Source organism: Solanum lycopersicum, chromosome 7 (assembly GCF_036512215.1).
Source record: "Solanum lycopersicum chromosome 7, SLM_r2.1".
Lineage (NCBI taxonomy): Eukaryota > Viridiplantae > Streptophyta > Magnoliopsida > Solanales > Solanaceae > Solanum > Solanum lycopersicum.
The window spans coordinates 7,029,433-7,053,060 of NC_090806.1; the positions used below are offsets into that span (position 1 = coordinate 7,029,433).

At 30.5% G+C, this 23,628-nt stretch overlaps 1 protein-coding gene across 1 annotated transcript; it reads right to left on the minus strand.

Moving 5' to 3' along the window:
• Positions 1-691: 691 nt before the first annotated feature.
• LOC109120658 (coniferyl alcohol acyltransferase-like) lies at positions 692-8,951 on the minus strand. Its single transcript, XM_069286717.1, has 6 exons — positions 8,723-8,951; positions 8,502-8,582; positions 7,814-7,885; positions 7,370-7,435; positions 3,328-7,275; positions 692-1,880 (listed from the first exon to the last, which is right to left on the minus strand). The coding sequence occupies exons 5-6, from the start codon at positions 3,760-3,762 to the stop codon at positions 909-911; spliced, it is 1,407 nt and encodes a 468-aa protein (XP_069142818.1). The 5' UTR covers positions 3,763-7,275; positions 7,370-7,435; positions 7,814-7,885; positions 8,502-8,582; positions 8,723-8,951; the 3' UTR covers positions 692-908.
• Between the last annotated feature and the right edge of the window lie 14,677 nt (positions 8,952-23,628).

The following is a 23,628-nucleotide window of genomic DNA, read 5'->3' on the forward strand; positions in this document are numbered from 1 at the left end:
TAAAAATTTTATTTTTAGTATTAAACTTAATTGAAAAATAAAAATATTGAAAAATTCATGTGGAGTAAAGAGGGTTGAAATGACAAAGATTGTTGTGTGGACGGAGTGGGGTACGTTAAACATTTGTGCGGGTTAAGATCAATCCACCCCACACCTCCCCATCGCAAATAACATTTGCAATCATTTTTCATCGCAAATATATATATATATATTTTTTAACCAAAATTTGATATCTATATAGTATGTAAGTTTTTCAGAAAAGGGATGTTGCTTGACACTCGTCGGAGAAAGGTAGCTCTACCCCTGCGAAATACGACAAACAACACATAATAAGAACTATAAGGGTACGACTAATACTACGACATGCACTAATTAATAATAAGCCTATACATTCACAAAGCAAGATAACATTATACCCCTACTAACATTCTAACCTAATACACGACACTTCTTCCTATCTATGTTCTTGCTAATATTGACTTCAAGTTGACCCTAATTTTTTTTCCCCAGGTAGAATTATGATTTCTAAAGTTATATTTAATTAGAGAAAAAGAAGCTTGAAGAATGAGTTATCAATAAGTTACTTATATGTTTTATATATATATATATATATATATATATATATAATAACACAATTTCAGTCAGAGCTAATGATATTGTCAACCAGTAAGCTGTAACTTCGTCCTAATACTTGTATGTGGTCAATAATGCACAAAGGCTTTTTTGTATGTAAATTTCAAATCAAACCACTATTACATGACGAAGAGAAGAAGAAAATGAAGAACTACATATGTTACACACATGTCCAAATTATAAATAACATATTCATGGGACAATAAATAAAACAAGAAAAAAACGTTAAATCTGAAAAAGATGGATGTGACTCAATGACTAAAACCGGACTATTGTCAAATTAAATTGAGATAATTTGCGGTCACTGGTTTGAACACTTCGTATGGAGAAGCCTCAATAAGTTCGATTTGCCATTTCAAGAGATGCATATACACAATCCAATCTCCATTTCCTTTAGGGCTTGGCATTGGCATCACATATCCCGCTTTTCCGGCCCACGGAAAATGGTAAGACCAGAACGCTGGTTCACCCCATCCGAAATTTATCTTTTTCGCAGGAAAATGTTGCCCCGATGACACTACCACCGCGGGTCCATCACCATTCATCGCATATATTTTTGCCATGGATGGTTTAGGACGATGAGCTTCAACCCAATCTGTCAATCCAAGAAAATGCTCTTGTGTTTTCGCGATATCAAGAAATTCATGGATTACATTTGCCACCCAATTTAACGATTTTTCTTTTACCTCCTCAACTTTTTTCTCTCCAAATGGGATGGAGAGAACATTACCAAAATACCCTTTTAGCGACTTATCCACATTATTTATGATCAGTCGAGTCCGACCATCCACCATAATACCAAACCTAAAATTGTTGAAACCCCAAGTTTCTTTATTAATTCCACATGCAATAGTTTTCCACAGGAAAGCGCTGAATGATTCAAGTTTAGACCTCTGGGACGTGCCTTTTTGGTCATCATGACAATTGGCTAGTGATTGAAGGTGCTCAATTTTGCCACCCGTGACATAGTAAATTCTACTAATGACTTGATCATTAGGGTTAAGGATTTCGGATTTCATCGGAGGTAGGGTTGATAGTGGTACATATAAGTCATCAATCGAGTCATCATAGTAACCAGGATGTCGAGGAAAAAAGGATGATCGTCGAAACGATGGGAGCTGAGAGAGTGGCTTGGATTGAGCTAATTCAGACCATGACACAAGAAACAAGTTGGCTGAGTATGCATCAGCAACTCTATGATCAAATGTGCAGCCCACAATTATTCCTCCACATTTGAGTTGTGTAACCTGCATCAATTAAAATTGGGTATAATTTCAAGGAATTAAATAAATAAACAAAAGGACAAAGTTAGATTATGGAGTTGTCTATTTTTATATTGCTCTAGCAGAAGAGTTATACCTCCTTAATCTTAATTTACGTCTCATAAATATTTTTATTTTAGTCTGTTTAAAAAATATACCGTCTTTTATATATTTAATATCACAAATTTTGAAAAATTGAATTTATTTTTTAAAACTTATTGATTATTTTCTGAACAATCAAGAGAGAGTATTTTTGTTGAAAACATGATTAGTTAAGTAAATAAATGACGGAACACATAAATAAGTCCTTTAATTTGACTTTGTTTCACATTTAAGTACCTTCTATCTTTGGGTGTATACAAGTAGACGATACTTTAACTCGTATAAAATGGAGCAAGTAGACATGTGAGTCCTATGTGGCATAATATGCACACGACACCATGTAGGACGTAAAATTGTCATGTGCGATGTCAAATAGGACACGTGTCTATTCGTTTAGTTCTATGCAAATTTAAGTGTCTACTTATGCATACCTAAATTAAAGGACATATTTATGTATTATGCTAATAAAATATGTTTAATATATACTCCTTCCACGCATTTTTATTTGTCCACTAGTTTAAAACAAAAATCACTTTTACTTGTCACTTTTAACATATAAAAAAAAATTATTTTCTTCCTATTTTACTCTCAACATCAAATCATATATCAGACCGATGACTAAACACCAATTGATATGGATTAATGTTGATTATTGTTTATTAGGGTATACAAAGTTCAAACTGGACAAGTGAAATTAACCGGGAGAGTAACAACTTATGTTATTCGATGATGAAGATAGTCACACACTTTAAGTGGTATTAAAGCAGACAGAAGTATTATACGAATTCGAATTACAGCATCACTATTATAATTTTTTTTGCGTGTTTGCCTCTTAAAGAGAATCAAAACCCTTATATGAAGTGGTAAGTTCATGATTTGACGTTTATGGATGTAAGATTTTAGTAGTTTGAAGTAACTATATTTTAACTTAATAATTTATACATTAAACCCATTTTTTAGGCAAATACAAGATTTAAATCAAACTAAACAATTACTTAGTTTTGTCAAATCCATAACCCGAATCGTACATCCACCTTTACGCTTGTCAAGGAAGTTTTAAAATCACATTGGTCACACACCTCAACGATTAATAAATATTTTTAAATCATGTTTCGGAAAAGTCTTGGATATATATATCAGAAATAATTACCCTCTTCAGCACCTCACACAAATAAAGTTAAGGTCTGCGTATTATACCTTATTCTTTTCATATAAGATTAAATTGATTACTGAATATATTGTTATTGTTCTATTTATATGTTGGGATATTCACTAAGTCACATGCATGGAATAAATAGGGAGAAATTGTTTTACACATAATTATTAATACCTGAATAGCAAGAACACCATGCTTCTTTTTAGGAACAAATTTTCCCTCAATGCTTTCATCTGGATTATAAAAATTAATCTCTTTAAGCTCAACAGCACCAAAAGCTTCAATAAAAGAAACACCACCATTATTGCAAAGAATCTCCAGTTCTCCGGCTGAATTTTCAACTATATCTCCAGAAAATGCATAGTAAGAAACTAATGTTTCAGCCAAAGATGTTTTGAGTATTTTAACGATTGAGTTAAATTCTAAATTCATATTAATTTTCTCCGAAACAATAATGGGATTTAGATAGCAGAACATAACTCCGACCTCCAATGGAGGTAAGAGCAAATCAAGATTAGATAATGGTAGCCAATGTTCTTGCATTGGCAACACTGCTGCCACTACTTCACTCTTGTGCACTTTCACATTGAAGTTTTTCTTTGAATTCATCTCTTTAGGGTGTGGGGGGGGGGGGGGGGTTGTGGATATGAAGTGTAAAAGATTATCGATATATTAGAGTGATGGATTGATAGATGAGATGGTTATATTTATAGAGTAAAAGAATTTTTATATTATCAAATAAAGTTTTTAGATGATTATAAGTAACCAATCATAAAAAAAATTAAAGTTTGTATTATGAATTTTAAATAGAAAATATGTTTTTAGAGGCAATCGATAGGAGAGAGGTAATAAAAAGAGAATACTACATTACTCAAAATGAAAAATAGGAATCTCACCAAATGAGTTACTTAGCTTCTCAATGTTGTATCGAATATATTATATATCTATTGTAGTTTTATTTTGATTGTATCAAATTAATATAGATTGATATTATAAATATTTATTTTTTACTGACTAATGTAGTTAAGTGGGATTAAAATTATTCATAAAAAGTGTGACAAGACAAATAAAGTAGATAATTGTATTATAGTTATAAGTTTAAGTATACTGATAATAAATATGAATAACAAACAACATATCAAAATATATAACAATATTTCAAAATAATAAATAATAAACAAGTCTTAAATATTTCTTTAGTTAAAAAAATTAATCCATATCTAAAAGGTTCAAGTTGGTTGGTTATAATATAATTAGGATTGGTGAGAACAAGGCATTATTATAATTTGGTCCAAAAGGTGGTTAAGATTTGGGAGTTTATCTTAAACAAGTAATTAATGATATTTGATATATAAAGAATAATTCCGTTTGAATTAGTCGATATAGATCAATCTTTTAACTCGTTACGTTTTTAACTCAAAAATATTTTTTTTACTAACAATTACTCCAAACAATGAAAAAAAAGACTAGTGTAGCCCTTGAATGTTTCTAGCCCTTGAATAAATAAGCTACATCATTCACTGTCACTAATTTTAATATAGACATTTGGTTGAATAAAAAATAATTTATACACATTGATAGTGATAATATATATTACACTCATTTTCACCCCCCACCCCCACCCCACACACATAATAGAGTTTTTACAATAGCAAATATAGTACATTAGTACTTTTTATAGTTCAACTAATTGGCAATGAAAGTGGGAAATTGCAAATATAATACTTATATAGTTTTAATTTAAAATAACATGGAGCTTAAAAAGGACATAAATTCTTTTTAAATTTGTGATTATGAATATATGGTATAATTATAAGACTTTGTAAAATTTGTACTCTTAAACATATCACTATACGAATAGCTATAAATATATCATATCATTATAAGATTTTTAAAATTACAAGAATAGTCAGATACCAATAAAATTTATGTGTTTATAAAAAAAACTAAGATTGTTGGTGATATATGTAGATTTGTATTAAGGTTTCTTCTCTATTTAGTGATTGGTTAAATAGAGTTTGTAAAACTATAGGCATGTGTGTATAGAAAGAGCAGAGAAATTAATTAAGCACTCACTTTCGAATTCATATTAATTGTCATGTTTTACTTTTTTGAGAATCAAAATAATATGAGAATGGTTGTAGCTTTCACTACTTTGTCGTATAAATTTGAAGTATTTAAATTCTAAATAAGAGAATTAAGTTGATTTTATTTAATTTTAATTTAAGAATAACTCAAATTAAAATTTAATAAACCAAAACATGCAATTTATTTGAGACGGAAATATATATGATGTTTGATAGCAGCATATCAGCTGAATTAATTTGAAGTCGTACGTTTTCTAATTAATAATGAGATTAGAAGTCTCAACAAGAAACAATAAACAATGTAAGTTTCTTATATGACATACTGTGAAACAATCTCATTTCTTTATCGCCTTTTCAATCATTTTCAGAGACGGATTCATGATTAGAATTTTATAAAAAAATATAATTTTTTTAATTATAGTTTTATTTAATTTATTAAGTTCAAAATTTATTATTTACATATATTTATTAAAAAGAACTTCAGTCGAAGTAACTTATAATTACCTCAAGTAATAATAAGATTAATTGAATCATCAAAACTACTTGATATTATTTTTTTACTTTTCCGCCATAGAGTTACATTATTGGTTAGAACTGAATTTTCAAAAATTTAACGACGTATCATTAATTGATTTAGTCACAGTTATTAATTGATATAGTCAGAGTTGAAAGATAACCTATGGTTGGATAATTGATTTATATATGTGTATCCTTCGTGTGTGAAAGTAGGTAGAAAAATGACATTATCAAACACTGACAAGGTAAATTTTTCATTTATTCATCAAAGAACGTCCCTTTTTAAATTTAGTTTTTCTTTCATACCTATCATAATGCATGAAAGGATCGTTAAATAACCCTAGTGTAACTTGAAAATTCTTAACAAAGACTTTTATGAGATAGTATATTATTTTTTCATAAAAATATATCTGTTTAGGAACACCATGTTGTAATATTATGAATCTTACCAGATTTTGATACGTCCAGATACATGTATCTCGAAATGTATCAACTCAAAATTAAGTAAATTTGTTCTATACTCTATCCAAGTAGATTTGCAGTATTAGGCCATAAAAACAAGACCGCTTTTTTTTAAAAAAGCAAAAGATTGCATAAATTTCATAGTGTTAAGAGCTAGTTATATTCTATAACTATTATTTTTTAAAATTACAAAAAATTCTTAAATTTATAGGATCTCGAATACATTAAGAAACTTGCAGAGTGAGGGTGCAAACCAGAAAGTATAGGAACGTCTCTTCTTTGAATATGAGTATTCAGTGAAATGCTTAATGGATGGGACAAAGAACTAACCACAGGGAATGGAGGCAACTAGCAAGATCAGCAGAGCACTTATCCGAGCAATAATAGCAGCTCTAATATATCATATTTGGCAAGCACGAAATGGAGCATTGTGGAACAAAGCAGTAGTCAGACCGATGGAAATTATGAAGGAGAGTAAAGGCAGCTTTATGAGCAGAATATATAGACTAAATTTATCTTTGCCAGAACAAGACCTCGCTGTTGTGTTCTATGAATTAAAGGAACAAATGTTGTTGAATGAAATAGCAGGGGGTTACACATTCCATTGTGCCGACAGACACACACTACAACCAAACTGAAAGCCAATCTTAAACGGAGAAAAAGAAGAGTAGTAGTAGTCCACCAAAAAACACAAAATATTTTAATTCCAATTCAATGATACTGAAAAGAATAATTCCAATTCAAAACCAAACATAAAGGTACTAGGAGTAAAACATATTGCAGAAACCATAAAATATAATGAGGTCTAGGGAAAGACCCCGAAATTGCATTTGTCTCTCTAAAACAAGTACTGATAGCGAACCACAAACACTATTCCGTTCTCAGCGGAAAACCCGCCTTAGAGATTGAACGCCAATAAGATAAATAAAAGGAACATAAACCAATAGACCCCATAGATCTTCCTTGTATGTTTGAATTAGAATCTCTCATTCTTCCGATAAGCAGTCGAAGGGAACGAATAATAATTCTTTACCCACAAATGCTCAACACTTCCCGGCTGAAAAATTATAAAGAGAAAACTAGTAAATATTTTTACAACATATTTCTCTACGATAAAAAATAATAATTAAAAAAAGAGATCAATATGTTACCCTTTTCAGTTTATGCACCGGTCTTTCCTCTGCAGTGCCAGTAGCAATATATTTACCTTTTTCATTCTGCACAGTGAAATAAGAAAGGAGATCAATATGATGTGATTGTACATTGATCAAATGACGAGTCTGGTAGTTCGATTGCAGTACAATGAGTAATAAAGTCAATGTGTTACCGAATGTTTTGAACTTGCATATGAGACAAGTCTTCAACTTAATATGATATTGAGATGTTAGACATGTTTGTTGTTAATTGAGATATGATTACCAATTTACCATAAGGATAAGTACAAATGGAAGTAAACCTTGATGGATCCAGTAGTTAACAACATGTTCGTTAGACTTTGTTCACAGTGCAGAAATAACATACTTTCAGAAGATTAAATACTTTCATAACATATTTCGCTATGATAAAAGAAGAGGAAGAGATATATGACAAACAACCTCGGATGCCTTAGTTGAGGGAGCATTACTGACATGAACCAACATTTCCTTTTCAGTATTAATAGCTTTATCCTGTTCTTTTTGCACAGCGAAATAAGATAATATAAGTTGTAAGCATATTTTATGAAAATAAGTTTTCACATTATACATTTGCAAGTTATTGTATAATTTTGATTTTCAATATTAAACCATCTTAAATAGAAATGACAATGGAGGAAAACCAACAAGATTTAGAGCCATGAGTAATGAATGAAATCGGCAATGTGGATTAGACTTCCAGAGGAATTTTACGACCACACAATCCTAGCCGGGGTAGCGGAAAAACTTGGTAGGTTAATAAAGACAGTAGATAATAGCAGAAGAAAAGTATAATTCGGGAAACCTTTTGCTAGCCCCAAATCATTAACCTAGAAAACATAACTTGTTTATGGAAGAATACTCTTTTATTTGAGATATGGTTACCAATTTACCATAAGGATAAGTAGAAATGGGAGTAAATCTTGATGGATCCAGTAGTTAACAACATGTTCGTTCGACTTTTTTCATCGTGTGTTTAGAGACTACTGATAAATCCCTCACTAATGGGAAGGTTGAAATGGCATACTTTCAGAAGATTAAATACTTTTCATAACATATTTCTCTATGATTAAAAAAAAAGAAAAAGAGGAAGAGATACATAAAAAACAACCTCGGATGCCTTAGTTGAGGGAGCATTACGGAGTTGAACTGGTATTTCCTCTTCAGTGTTAATAGCTTTATCCTATTCTTTCTACACAGTGAAATAAGACAATATAAGAAGTAAGCATATTTTATGAAAATTAGTTTTCAAAACATTCGCAAGTTATTGCATAATTTTGATTTTCAATATTAAACTATCTTAAATAGAAATGACAGTGGAGGAAAACCAACAAGATTTAGAGCCATGAGTAATAAATGAAATCTGCAATGTGGATAGACTTCGAGCTACAAATGGAATTTTACGACCACACAATCCTAGCCGAGGTAGGCTTGGTAGGTTAGTAAACACAGTAGAGAATAGCAGAAGAAAAGTACAATTCGGGAAGCCTTTTGTTAGCCCCAAATCGTTAACCTAGAAAACATAACTTGCTTATGAAAGAAGACACTTTTATTTGGGTTGTTCTTTGGTGTTTTTTTTTTTACAAATGTACAATATCATCCCATATTTATACTTAACTATGGATGGTTCTACATACTATAAAATCTAGACTATTCCATGATTTTCTATAAATATATAATTACTCTAGATATTTCTACAAGATATTTATCTAAGTGACTACACTAGATTATTCTAGAAACTTCCCTAATAATCTAGGATTTTTGTAATTCCAAAAAAGTATCTTTATTTTTCACACTCCCCCTTAAAGTGATTTTTTGGAAACTACCCCACACTTGTCGTGGAAGAGATCAAATGAAGCTTTGAGTCACGTCTAGGTAAAAATTCTCAACAATATCTTCCGGACTCCTCTTCCTTCTCCAAATGATAAAGATTTTTCATTGTAAGTTGATCCACGTAGATTATCTCCGTATTGAGTTCTCAAACTTCTTCTTAAATTTAGATTTCTTGCAGTTGTACTATTTGGAGATAAATCTTAAATGAAAAAGTTTGAAACTGCGATGCTCAAAATTTTAGAAAATGTTTATTTTGATGCAATTCAATATATTGAGGGATTTCATTATTAATATCCTCTTCATCTCAATCGGTGATGATATTTTCATCTATTTCTTGTGAAGCCTCGGCATCATAGTAGGATACACCATTAAATTTCCTTCTGTGCTCTTCAATTACCTACTTAACATCTTTTGAGCTTTGGAAATTTATACCGTCTATCGCTTCACCTGAAATTTGGTCTTCAGGGTCAGCTTCTCCATATATTTGATCAACATTTTCTCCATTTGCTTCCAATATTTGATCTGAGTCAATGACTGGCCTCGATATAGCTAAGGATTGATCAAAGACATCAACTTCCCATATATCTTTGTCAATACTTTCTCCATAAAGATCACCATTGGTATATATAGCTCCAGGCGTTGCTTGTTCTGAATTTACTTCCTTTATTTCTTCGATGAAAGCGACCATATCACCAGTATAAACATCTTCAAGAGTTTCTTGCTTCATATCAATTACATCCGCGTCTTGCTTCTCCACATGGGCAACTACATTATATTCTGGATCCTCGATCCAATCTCTTTCAAGGTTGATAGAAACCATAGTTGCTAGAGCCTCAACTATACTAAAAACTTTCCCCATTCTTCTTCTTTTTCAACAACTTTTTTAGCCATATGGCTCGTCTATATCTTTTTATGTGCCTAGCTTCGCCACAACGATAACATCTGAGAGGCTTCTTACCATAATATTTAGAAGGCTCTTCCTTCTCTCTAGGTGAGTGTGAACCACCTAAGGATCTAGAGTGTGACATATCTCTTATTTTTCCGTTATAGTTTCTCTTGGCGGCTATAAGAGCATCTCATTCTCCATAAAACACACTATCGAACTTCTTGGCTAGTGATTCCTATGACGACAACAAATTTTCAAATTCCTTCAAGGATAGTTGTTGATTTCATCCTTGAATTAACGTCACAAATAAAATATATTCAGATTTCAACCCACTAAGGATTATACTTCTTATTTGTGCTTCAGAAATAGCCTCCTCCGAATTCAATAAATATATCTACGACATAAGTTCTTAATCTTTAAAAAATACTAGACATAGAAAGAGTACCTTCAGTGGTGTTAGCTAATTCATTCTTCACTATCTATAGTCAAGCTTTATTTTCCTTTATGAAAAAACGATCGAGGGTCCTCCATATTTCATGAGTTGATTTTTACTTTATAATGTGATAAAATAAATCGGAGGAGATTGTATATGCTACTATTTCCCGGTCCTTCAGCATGAGAAATTGTGTTATTCTCATTCACAACATCCCACAAATCCTCGCCCACAAGGTATGATTTCATATATTTTTTCATACCTTGTGATTAGACTGATTCAACAACTCCATCCCCAATCCATTATACTAACATGACCGCTAGAATCCATATGGACAACCTAGATGAATCTACCTAACCCGATCTTGAATAAAATCCAAAATTCAACGAATGACTATGATTCTGATACCATGTAGAGAATAACAAAAGAAAAATATAATTCAGAAAGTCTTTTGCTAGCCCAAGATCGTTAACTAATATCAGAAGATCCAACCAAGGAAGAGGAAGCTAGAAAAGAAAACTTGTTTATAAAAGAGACTCTTTTATTTGAGTTTTTCTTGGGCTTGTTTTTACAAATATACTCATATTTATACTAACCTATGGATGGTTCTATATACTACAAAATTTAGAATATTCCATGATTCTCTATACATATCTAATTTCTCAAGAATATCTACAAGAAAAGTCTTGTAACATTATCTTCTACTCTAGATTATCTACTTATTTATACAAGATACTTATCCAAGTGACTACACTAAATTATTCAAGAAACTTCCCTAAAAGTCTAGGATTTTTGTAATTCCAAAAAATCATTTTTATTTTTCACAGATGTATGTACAGTTGAGACACTGTGAGGATGTTTTGCCCATATATGCGTGGAGGTCCCTATTGGTGTGTGTGATAAACTATGCACTAGATGTGGGGTTGTAGGAAGCACTATACAAAGTTGCTCAATTCATATATTAAACACTAGAACTCTGACTTGGTGCTGCTGTCAGCTCTAACAACGAAAGAAATGGTGGTGACGATGATAATGAAGAAAGCAACACTGACATGTGGTGTTGGAACGATGTATCCTCTAGAGTAACACCTTCATAATTATTTTACTACATAGTAAAATCAGGATTGTTAGCTATTTATTGACAAATATTTCACTAAGAATTAGGATTGATCATTTGTGTTCCGCCAAAATATAAAAAATAATTTAATTCAAAATTAACCAACCAAATTATTTGAAAACTCTTTCGGCTAAAAATATACAACTATATCCACTAATTATGTAGTGGAGGGAAAGTGGAAAAAAGGACAAATAGTGAAGAGTAAAATAATAGTGTGTACAAGCTTACTTAATTTCCTTACTCGGAAATCTATTTGCTCAAATAATATAGCTTGGTCCCCAAATAATGGTAGATATATTAGGCTTTGGTACCATAGATGGATCTTGAATACCCCTCCCTTAAGACAAATAGTTCAAGGTCCCCTTACATTGAAATATGAAAATGCTACTATTTCTTCTATTTGGGATCACGTCCCTCAGAATATCATGGAAAAAGTAAAATTCATTAGATTAGGCCTTGATCCTTTGAACAACGACAAGCACTACTGGAAGGGCAACCCAAATAGTTTGTTCACCACCAAATCCGTCCTACATATTATGAAACAATCCCTTCCCAACCCGTTTCATCATAGCTGGATTTGGAAGCAAAAAAATCCAAACAAATTCAAAACTTTCCTTTGGTTGTGCGTGACTTCCTACCAACCCCTACTTGCACCACTTTTGCATTATCTCAGAATCCATTTGCACTATCTATAGACGAGAGGATGAAACTATATTCCACATCTTCCTCCATTTTTAAATAGATAAAAAGTTCTATTTTGATGTAGGTATCCCCCACCCCACATATCTCCCCATTATCCATTGGCTCGATTCATTGAAATAGAAGCTCTTCTCGATGGTTTAAAATTAGTTGTTGATTGTTCCATTGTCCCTATTGATATTAATCTAGACTCCGTTGAAAATTGTCAACCTATTTATACAACAAAATTAGTCTTTACAGGTTGCTTATGAAGAGGTTAGGGAATCCACCAGTCAGACATAGTTTCCGACAAGCAAACAAGGTAATAGACTATTTGTCTAGACTAGGTACCAAGCTAACACCGTCTTGTCTAGGATGATCAACAAGGGGCGGTATCTACTAAACAAGTTATAAGGACCACTTGTAATAAGCTAGCATGTTTTGGTGAACTAGCAGTAATGGTCAACTATAGCAACAATGTAGAGCCAGAGATGCCTCAAAACCTGGAAACTCCCTAGTTTATATATAATATATATAACCTTGCCATCCAAAAAAAAATCTCAACTCTGTAAGTATATTTTTAGAATATAATATTCTATGACCAGTCATAGACATATTAAAAACTATCAAAGCTTCTAAATTTGTCAGAACACTATGTATGTAGAAAGAACATTTTTTCATATATAATAATATACCTGCGTACTTTTCTTTCCATAAAGTGAAATAATGACACCAAAAGTTGTAAGTACATTTTATGACAAATATTTTTACATTATTTGTTTTGCCAGTTATGATAAATATTGATCTTCAATTTTACATTATCATATTCAACACATATTTAACTACTCATATAACAAAAGTAGATCATTTATATACGACAAAACATAAGAAAAAAATAAATAAACTATAGGTACATAAGAAGTCACCTCAAGTGTTGTGTTTGGGGGATCATTACGAAATTGGAGCAATGCTTTCTTTGTAGTAAGACCTTGATGATTCGCTTGCTACACATGATTGAAATAAAACATCGAAAGTTACAAAAATATTTATTGACAATTATTTGCATTATGGAATTATCTTGTACAACATAAGTTTAAATTTTCATATAACAAAAGTCTATAATTTCCGTTCTACAAAAATTTAAGAAGTGGGTAAAAAGAAACTGATAGTGTAAACATCATTCGTACTGTGTAGGGCTTCTCACGCTTTGTCGTTCATGAACTAGCTGGTCCTGCGTTCTCAGAGAAGGGTCAGAGTTGTTCTGGCCATTGCCACCGCAATCGCGTCTATGAGATCCCAGATCGTGGAGGTCATTTAACCAGCCTACTATATTGTGATTAGCATAAATTTCATAATCATTTTATAACTTTGTAAAGTTAATTTCTGATCATTCTAGCTTCGCTTGAGCTGATTTTTGTTGCTAAGTGCTACAAATTTTTGGGGCTTCGAGATAGGACCATTTGTTTTGTGTTGGGAACTCGTCTAGGAGGTTAATACTTGTCCTAAACCTCCCTTCTTAGACTTATATGGTTATTTGTGATATTTGTTGTTGCGTGAGCTGTTTTGGGTCGTTTTGGAGATAAGATTGTTCCCCTTTTTGGGGTTCAAGCTCCTTGAGCTTAATGGGACTAATTGACAAAGTGATTTAGGGATTTCCCACATGGGTGTAATACTCTGGAAGTTTCATGACTTAGACTTGATCTCCACCTATTTAAAAAGGTTTAAAATGACATTTTAAACCTAGACTAATGTAGTAAATTTGATTTAGGAGTATTAGATCCTAAACGTCAAGGGACGACCATGACGTTTGAAAACTAGTGCAACTGAACTAGTAAACGTCTTTAGGTCTTGTGAAGGTTTGGGAGTGTTTTATTAATTTTAAAACTTGTAAAAATATTTTAAATAAGTATAATAATATTTATAGGATCAAAACGTCTGGGTCCGACCCCCTAAGGACCACCCTAGGGGTCCTTGAAGGGACCCCAACATTGGCCAAACAAGCTGCCCCAAGGCAGCAAGCAATTGCACTATCATGAAACAAATCCGCGTCGAGGACATGGTTTACCAAGGTCCAAAAAACTTAATCCACGTAGCGGACTCTACTGTCTCAAAAATTAATTTCAGAAAACTTGCGAGAAAAGCTCCACGACGCGGACTTGTTTCTTGATGAAAATCTGAAATTCGCATTCAAGTTTGACTTCACAAAAAGGTCAACTTAAGTGAAGGATATTTTAGATATTTTAGGGAAGGGTTATATATTGATTTTAAATCAATTTTAAGTCACATTTACCCACTCAAATCAAATTCCAAATCAAAACCTAAAAGCTCTCACTTCTCTCTAACTAACCTGCATTGAAGAAGCATTGAAGCTTGAAGAAGAAGACCAAATACCTCAAGTTTTCTACTCAAATTTATGGTTGAAGACTTCATAAGGTATGAATGCTTTCACTCTTGGGTCATTTCCCCATGAGGTCTATTCAAAGTTAATTTCTAAATCAACCAACTTCAACAGTTTTTCTCTACAAATGGATTCCTTCCAAACATGAAAATGATGATTAATTATGACGAATGGTGATTACTTAGGCTAATTAAGTGCATATTATTGAGTAATTGATGTTGATTATGTGAGATTTCGTGTGATCCATGTTCCTTCCCTAATTTCCTTAAATCTTGGATCTTGCTTATGAATTGATTTGAAGTAATGAGTGTTTTGATTGTTAGACTTGTGTTAACTATGTAATTTCATTCATGGACTGTCTATTTTCATGTATTTGTTGGATTGAATCTATTTCTTGAAGAATTCATGGGTATACCCTAACCCTAACTATGAAGAAGATTGATACTTGATTAGAGTTGTTGTAATTGGAAGTGTTATTACTTAATTTATTATTATTGGATAAATGTTGTGGAATTGAGGGTGAGATTTTGAAGCCATAGGTAAGACTTCTAAGATCATGATTACTCTATTATGTTGATGTTGGTCAATACTTGATGTTCTTTAGGAGTGTCTAATGGGTGGGTTTGGTTAAAACTGAGATATTAAAATGGGTTGAATAAAAGCGGGTTGGATCTTGACCCGTCCAAGTTTATTTTGGGCTCAAATTAATTGGACCTATATGGGATAAAAACGAGTTGGGTCTTGATTCACCTAATTTGACCCGATTAATCTTATGTTGTTGCGATCATTGATTTGTATATGCTCTTATTTGTGCATAAATGCTTTCAAAATTACTTAGCATGTCGTTAGAGAAAAGTCCCTTTTGTGCATATCTTCAAATGGTTTATTTGCATATATTCATACTTAACACATATGGTTTTTACTAACCCATATTTTTTCCATTTCTACAAATATGTAGGTTCGGGCCATTGAAGAATTTTCAAGGCCATTTGCAAGGAAGACTTGGATACTTTTCCCAAGTTGTTGGTGAATCCTCAAGTCCGAGGATGATGCCACTTTTCTAGCCTTACTAGTATAGACTATGTCTAAGATACTTGTTTTTTCCTTATATTTAAAGCATTGTTGAAAGCCTATATGAGGCATATTGTACTAGTGTAAGGGATATACTCAAATTTAATCTCTATTATATGGTATATGTGAGACAATAATAGACTATTTTGATGATATTGACTATGTTGCTAAACGAGAAGTCTATGTAAACTTCATATATGATAAATGAGAAGTCTAGGTATACTTCAAATGTAAAAGATCTAAATTTTACACATTTTCTCTACCTATGATATGCCAAGATGTATGCTAAGAGATAGTCTAAGGACTCGTCGAGGACGAAGACGCTAGTTACATCTAGGGTGTGCTCCCCGATCGTGACAGTGGGTTCCACAATGCCATTTCGACTCATTTTTAAGCCTATCTTCAATTATTGTGATTTAGGTATCAAAACGTCTGTATTGACATTGTGATCATTCATTTGATAGTGTGGAATTGATTGAAGGTAGTTCAGAAGGATAAAACTCTAGTTTAGTTTATTTTGTAGTTTGCCCAGTCGACTTTGTGGTATCCACCAATCAGACATAGCTTCAGACAAGCAAACAAGGTAGCAGACTTTTTGTCAAGACCATGTACCAAGCTAACGCCGTCCGATCAAGCTACTATATTATCTGCTCCTCCTGATCATACTATGTCTCTAGTCAAGGATGATCAACAAAGGGCAATATATACTAAACTAGTTTTAAGGACTACTTGCAATAAGTTAGCAGTTTTGGTAATCTAACAGTATTAGCCAACTATGGCAACAATGCAGAGGCAGAGATGCCTAAAAACCTGGTAAGTCTGTAAGTATATTTTTAGAATATAATATTCTATGACCAAAAATAGACATATAAAAAACTATCAAAGCTTCTAAATTTGTAAGAACACTAGTATAGAGAAAGAACATTTTTTAATATATAACAATATCTGCTTAATTTTTTTTCCATATAGTGAAATAATGACACCAAAAGTTGTGAGTACAGTTTATGACAAATATTTTCACACTATTTGTTTGCAAATTATGATAAATATTGATCTTCAATTTTAGATTATCTTATTCAACACATATTTAGCTACTCATATAACAAAAGTAGATCATTTATATACGATAAAAATATAAGAAAAAATTAAATAAACAATAGGTAAATAAGAAGACACCTCAAGTGTTGTGTTTGGGGGATCTTTACGAAGTTGGAGCAATCCTTCCTTTGTTGTAAGACCTTCATGATTAGCTTGGTACACATGATTTAAATAAAAGAACAAAAGTTATAAAAATATTTATTGACAATTATTTGCACTATGGGTTTACAAGTTATGATATGGTTTTGAATTGCACTATGGAAATATCTTGTACAACATAAGTTTAAATTTTAATTTCATATAATAAAAATCTATCATTTCCGTTCTACAAAAAATTAAGAAAAAATCAAATTGATAACATATTTGTCCAACTACTTGGGTAGCCTTTCAAATCGAAGGTAAATCATCTTCACTAATTGACTGGGGAAATGAAGTGGGTGAAAAGAAACTGATAGTGTATACAAACCTTTTTTTCAATTAAGTTTATAATTATAATTTCATAATATAATATTTGATGATTAATAAATTAGATCAAAAACTGAAGGTTAGTTACAAAATGAAGTAGCAAGAGAAGGCGCACGAAAATAGAGTTTGAATCTGCACAGGGTCCAATAAAAGATAATTGCTTTTGAAGACACTGAATATTGTAGTTTTTCAACAAAAGGCAAGAAGTGGTAGAGGGAGCACACAAGAAAGAAGAACTAGATTTAGGTTTTCATTTTTAGTAGGTTTATTGTTCGTGTGACTTGAAATTGTTATTGAGTTGTAATAGTTCTATGTTTGTGAGAGTTGTAACAATAAGCTGTTATGACTTATTGGAGAGAAGAGATAACAATTAGATTTAATCGTTGGAGTTGAAGTACTAGACCTATTATTTTTTTATTATAGAGTTGTAATCTAAAACCACTCTTTGAAGTTAGTGAGAAGTTGCTGAAAATTCTACACGTGTTAGGTTGTGATTTTTCTTCCTTGAATAATAAGGTTTTCAATAATAAATGTTTGTGCTCTTTCTTGTTCCATGATTCAATTAAAGTATTACAAGTACCAAATTCATGTATCAAATAGGTGGTACAGTTCAATTGGTATTAGAGTAGGTATGTCATTAAAAAAAAAAAATTTGAAAATGATCAATAGTTGCAGCACTACTGCTCAAGGAGCGTCACAAACAAGACCACCACTATTAAATGGAAAGTACTATGGATATATGGTGGATAATAGAATAATGGATAATCTGATAGGAGAAAATTCAAATCTCTTTAGTGTTATTCTAGACGGTCCTACCACTCCAGACATGTACACCATAATTCACTCAACTCTGGTATTGTACTTTCAAAAAATAATGCTTTGTGATCTAACATACAAAATGTATATAAGAAACTACCTCGACTTCATGATCCAAGAAAAGACTATCGAGTAATGACCAATCTTCTGCAATAAAACTTTCATGATCTCCTGACTGCATAGTAAAATAAGAAATCGAATTTGTAAGTATTTTTTATAAAAAAAAATATAGTTTTGAATTTCATTAATATATTTTTTGTGTGTGTGTAACAAAATGATAGTGCGTACAAACTTTCTCAATTTTCTTTACTTATGTTCATTGACCAAATGAAGAGTATGAAAAATTACCCCAATTTCTGAATTTGAGGGAACATCAAGATGATTGAACAATGCATCCTCTGCAGTAACACCTCCATAGATTTCTTGCTACATAGTGAAAGAAGACACCAAAAATAATTATAAGCATATTTACTCAAAAATATTTTCTCTAAGTATATTTCAAAAGTTATAATATGGTAAAAGAATATCGCATTTCCTTGTATGTTAAATATTTAAAGATACAATTCTTCTTTTATTTTTGTTGGTCCCATTTAATTTTAAAATAGTATTCTAATTAATTGTTTTGAAGGATAATTTGATAAACATTTTAAAGTCTTCATTATTTCTTAAATTTTGCGTCCGATGTGATCATACAAAATGAGACAGAGAGAGTATAATTCTAATTTTCATTATCGAATTATTTTATAGGACACACATTTAGACTTTCATAAAACAAAACTTGATCATTTGTGTTTTACCAAAATGTAAGAAATTACTTTATCATCATGATTGTGTACAAATTTACTTATTTTGCTTAACTCTCAAATTATATTTTCAAAATATACTTACTCTCTCCATTACTTTTTAGTTGCTAAGTTGCACTACTCTTCCTGCATTCCTTTTTAGTTGTCATGTTAGACTCTTTCAGAGTTAATTTGATTAATTTCTAAATCTAAAGTAGATTACATTAATTTGAGATTTTAATATAAAAATTTAAATATTTAAAAACTGTCTAAAAAGTAATATAAAATACATCTTTTTTCCATATCATTATAACTAAAAATATATCTTAAAGTATCAGTCAGACACTCAAAAAGAAAATTATGTCAACTAAAAAAGAACGAATGGAGTAATATTCTATCACCAAATATAGGTATATGAAAAACTACCTGAAGTGACAAATTTGGAGAAACAGTACTGGAATACAATGGTCTTTCTTCTGCAGTAATACTTGCATATTTTCCTTGCTGTAAAATAAAATAAAACACTAGAAATTAAAAATTAACCAATCAAATTATTTGAAAACCGGAGAAAAATAATAGTGTGTATTATTTACTTAATTCGGGTGTTTTTTCTTGTAACACCTCCGTAATTTTCTTGTTACACATTAAAATAATACATCAAAATTACAAGCGTATTTACTATTACCATGTTGTATTGATAAATTATTATATAATTTTAAGTACACTAAATTAACTTAACTCTATAAATTAATATTTTCAGAAAACAAGACAGATATATGAAAAACTACCTCCAAATTCGAATTTACACTAAAAATTCGAATTAATATGTCTTGTTAGTTTTGTACACTAAAAATCATCAAATATTTACGTTAGAAAGGCTATAACTTTCTAAACATAAAAGAATACTAGAAAATAAAAAAGAAAATGTATAAAATCAGAAGTGCGTACTAATTTACAAGGCTTCTGATTAAGATGTCGACTTAATATATTAGAAAAATTTCTATCTTTCTCATAATCAGACATGAAGTTTCGAAGATCAGGCTCAGTATCAGGACCAGCATTGTTGAGATTATCTAATTAAGTTTTATTGCTAAAAATAGAGTATCAATTCCATAAACTAAGCGAGTATACTTACATTAATTACATAAACTAAAGGAGTATACTTACATTAATTACTAGATTGAATGGACTTCTTGATCAAGGATATAGGTAATCTATGTTATTAAATGTGTTATTTTATAGATTTTTTAAATAAATTGTTATGCCCAGATTATTAAATCAGTTTATACTAGTGGCATTCTTTTTTATTAATGCTCCAAGTAATTAATAGTAATAATGACTTATTACTGTTATATAAGAATTTCTTACATAAAAAGTATTTTTGTCCTTGAATAGTCTAATTTCCTGATTATTCAGAAGAGGATTCATAATTTATAATTTATGAGTTCTTCATATAAATTTTTATGAATTATTGAGTTTCTTAAAAATTATTTAAGATAAATAATACAGAATTTCTCAAAGAAGTTATTGATTTCATCGGATCGATACGCTCTACTTTCTTCATATCTCATTGCGCATAAAATAATACATAAATACCAACATAACCTAATACATATGTTATAAATTGGACCAACCCAAAATTGCATTAATTAAATGCATATTATATATAGATTTTATTATAAAATTAGTTTTACATATATAATACTTCATGATTTTGTACAGTAAAAATTCATTAAAGAGATAATGAAAAGAACAATTGTCTTGTTTAAATTTTGATATAGTTATACTTGATTAAATTCAGAAAGCCCTTTAATTCATTTGATGTCAGTTTGATTTACATAAAATCTTAGATCAAGAAAAGAAAATAAGAAAATATCATGTTTTAGAATGAAACATATGTCATCGTAATTCTAAATTTACGATCGCACACATTTAACGAAAAATAAAAAAAGATAAGTTAAGTACCTTCAAATTGGGAATACTTGAGTGATGCAATAGTAGTAAGATTGCAATTGATATCATCCACAACCAGAATTCTACCTTTTTTTACTATTTTCTACCTCCATTGATTTCAATTCCCCCAAAACATAAATGATAACAGTTGATTGCAAGGTGTTTTAGAGTATTTTCTAAAAGGGAAACACAAATTTAAACAGATGAGCAAAAAAATTTTTTGAAGACCACACTCCTTAAGTATTATATAAACCCTTTAATATGTCCTTTAATTTGATTTTAACACATATCTATGCCCTCCAACTTTTAATAAGTATAAATAGATGATAAAAATTGTATACAATTAAATAAGTAAATATATATATCCTATGTGACATAATATATGTGGACTCCACATAGGACATAAAATTGTCATGTAGGACGACACTTAGAAAGAATGTGTCTATTTGTTAATTTTATAAAGTTCAGTATATATTTGTGTAAATTAAAAGTTGAAGGATAAAAATATTAATTAAAGTCAAATTAAGGGACATATATATATTACGATGATAAACATACATTTGTGGCATTCTTTTTGTACTAGAATATTCCTTTTGGATTGCTTAGTAAATTTGTATATACTTTTTTTTTTGTCCTTTTTTTCTCTAATGCAATAAATAACTGATTAAATTAAAAGCTATTTGCCAAATTATGAATTGTATATATCTATGATTTAATCATGATTTAGATCATTAATATTTAAGATATTTGCTTCAATTTTAGTAAATTCACAGTCATTCTTACAGTCAAAGCAATCTAAAGATAAAATTTCCTTTTTCACATTTAGGCTCCATTCTGGATGTTGGCACTTGTATTAATATTTTTATATTAATTGTTACTTGCAATTATAAATAATTGTAGTTAGAAAATTATATTTAGCTGGAAAAAAAATTGTAGCAGATAATTTAATTATTTATTATAAATTTTAAGTCGTTGCTATTTAAAATTTTATACATTTTGTGACAATTTTTTTTATTATTACTAAATCATAGATTGATTAGAGACGATAAAAATATCTATCACAAAGTATTTATATTATTAGTGACGAAAATAAAAGTCTTAACTAAATCTAAATTTTTATTGCTAAAATTTAATATTTAACTATGAACTCTTATTTGTCGATACTGTAACAATATATTCTTTAGATGAAATTTTTTTGAGTCCAAAAATTTAATAAATTTAAGAAAATTTTTTGTCATGAATTAGATACATATTGGTGAGGAAATAATGTGTCACTCGTAACTTTAAATTCGTGACTAACACTATTTAACAAATAGCGCGAATTAATTTTTTCGTGAAAAACTTTAATGGACAAAACTTTGAGTATTTTTATGTTTCGTCACTAAAAGAATATGTCTCATATATTTGAGCACGAAAACTAAATTTTGTCACTAAAGACAAACAATTAGTGAAGAATTTAATATCGTAACTAGGGGCATCAAATGGGCGGGTTGGGTTGAAATTGAGAATACAAAAATGGGTTGAATAAAAGTCGGGTTGGGTCTTTACCCCGCCCAAGTTTACTTTGGGCTACAATGGGTTGGGCTCAAATGAGCTAAAAACGGGTTGGGTCTTGACCCACCCAATTTGACCCGATTAATCTCAATAATTTAACATAATGATATTTAACTTTTATAATCACAATTTTAGCTCAGGAGTCTTTTTTTTTTAAAAAAAAATAACAAATGGATAAACCCTAAACGATGTTAAATAGATAATAATTCATACTTTAAATATAAGAACATATCTTAATAAAAAGTTTTAAAACTGGTTGAAATTGAAGATTGAATTGGGCTCAATTGAGGATTCTCTTCAAATGGGTTACGCTTGAATGAGTTGAGATTGAACCCAATTCAAAGTTGTTGACCGACGGAAAGCATGGGATCAAAAAAGGCAATCAATCAGAATTGAGAAAATAATTCAAAAAATCTAATTATCTTGAGTCCAGCCCTTAAAATTCTGAGCGAATTGGGCGGATTACCTATGCTTGGGCTAATTTTTGACACCCCTAATTGTATTTAATAATTTCAAAGCTATATATCATATTTAATTTTTTGTAGTGTGTATCCATGACTGTGGAATGATAGAAGGTTGGTCAATCAAAGTTAGTAATATATTCTATCATAGAATCAAACATCAAATAAGTGTGTTTGCAATAAATTTTAAAGTGATAGAAAATAAATTACAATCACAAATAAAATAAGAAGAAACACGACTTTATTCATTACATTTATGTTCCTCCCTTGATTCTCTTCTCATAAGATTTTTATCAATGATTCGAGGATCGTTAGTGGCGTATTTCTCGAACTAGGATGATTTAGATTTTCCCTGTATATTAATACTCCATTAATTTATGGAATATTCGAGATCTTGTTCTCTTTAAGAAATTTTCCAGATATATTTTAAGAGAATTCAATATCTTTTATATAGGCCTAAACTAGGGTTTGGCGTTGAATAGCGTCCAAGAATTCTATTTAAAAGTGAACACACCTTCTAAAGTCCTGATTCGAATCAAACACGTCCTATAGAGTACTACAAAATTTCAATATTTATAAAGTGATCCCTATAATCATCAAAACATTTGCACAACACACAAGTAGAATCTACATTCATACAGGAGATAATACATTTTTCATTTATTCAGTCTCTCAGCATTCAACATATTTCCA

Coding starts and splice junctions, on each gene's coding strand:
- LOC109120658 (XM_069286717.1), bottom strand. CDS start 3,762: ATGAATTCAAAGAAAAACTTCAATGTGAAAGTGCACAAGAGTGAAGTA. Junction 1,881..3,327: donor ATGGTGTTCTTGCTATTCAG/GTATTAATAATT, acceptor TAATTGATGCAG/GTTACACAACTCAAATGTGG.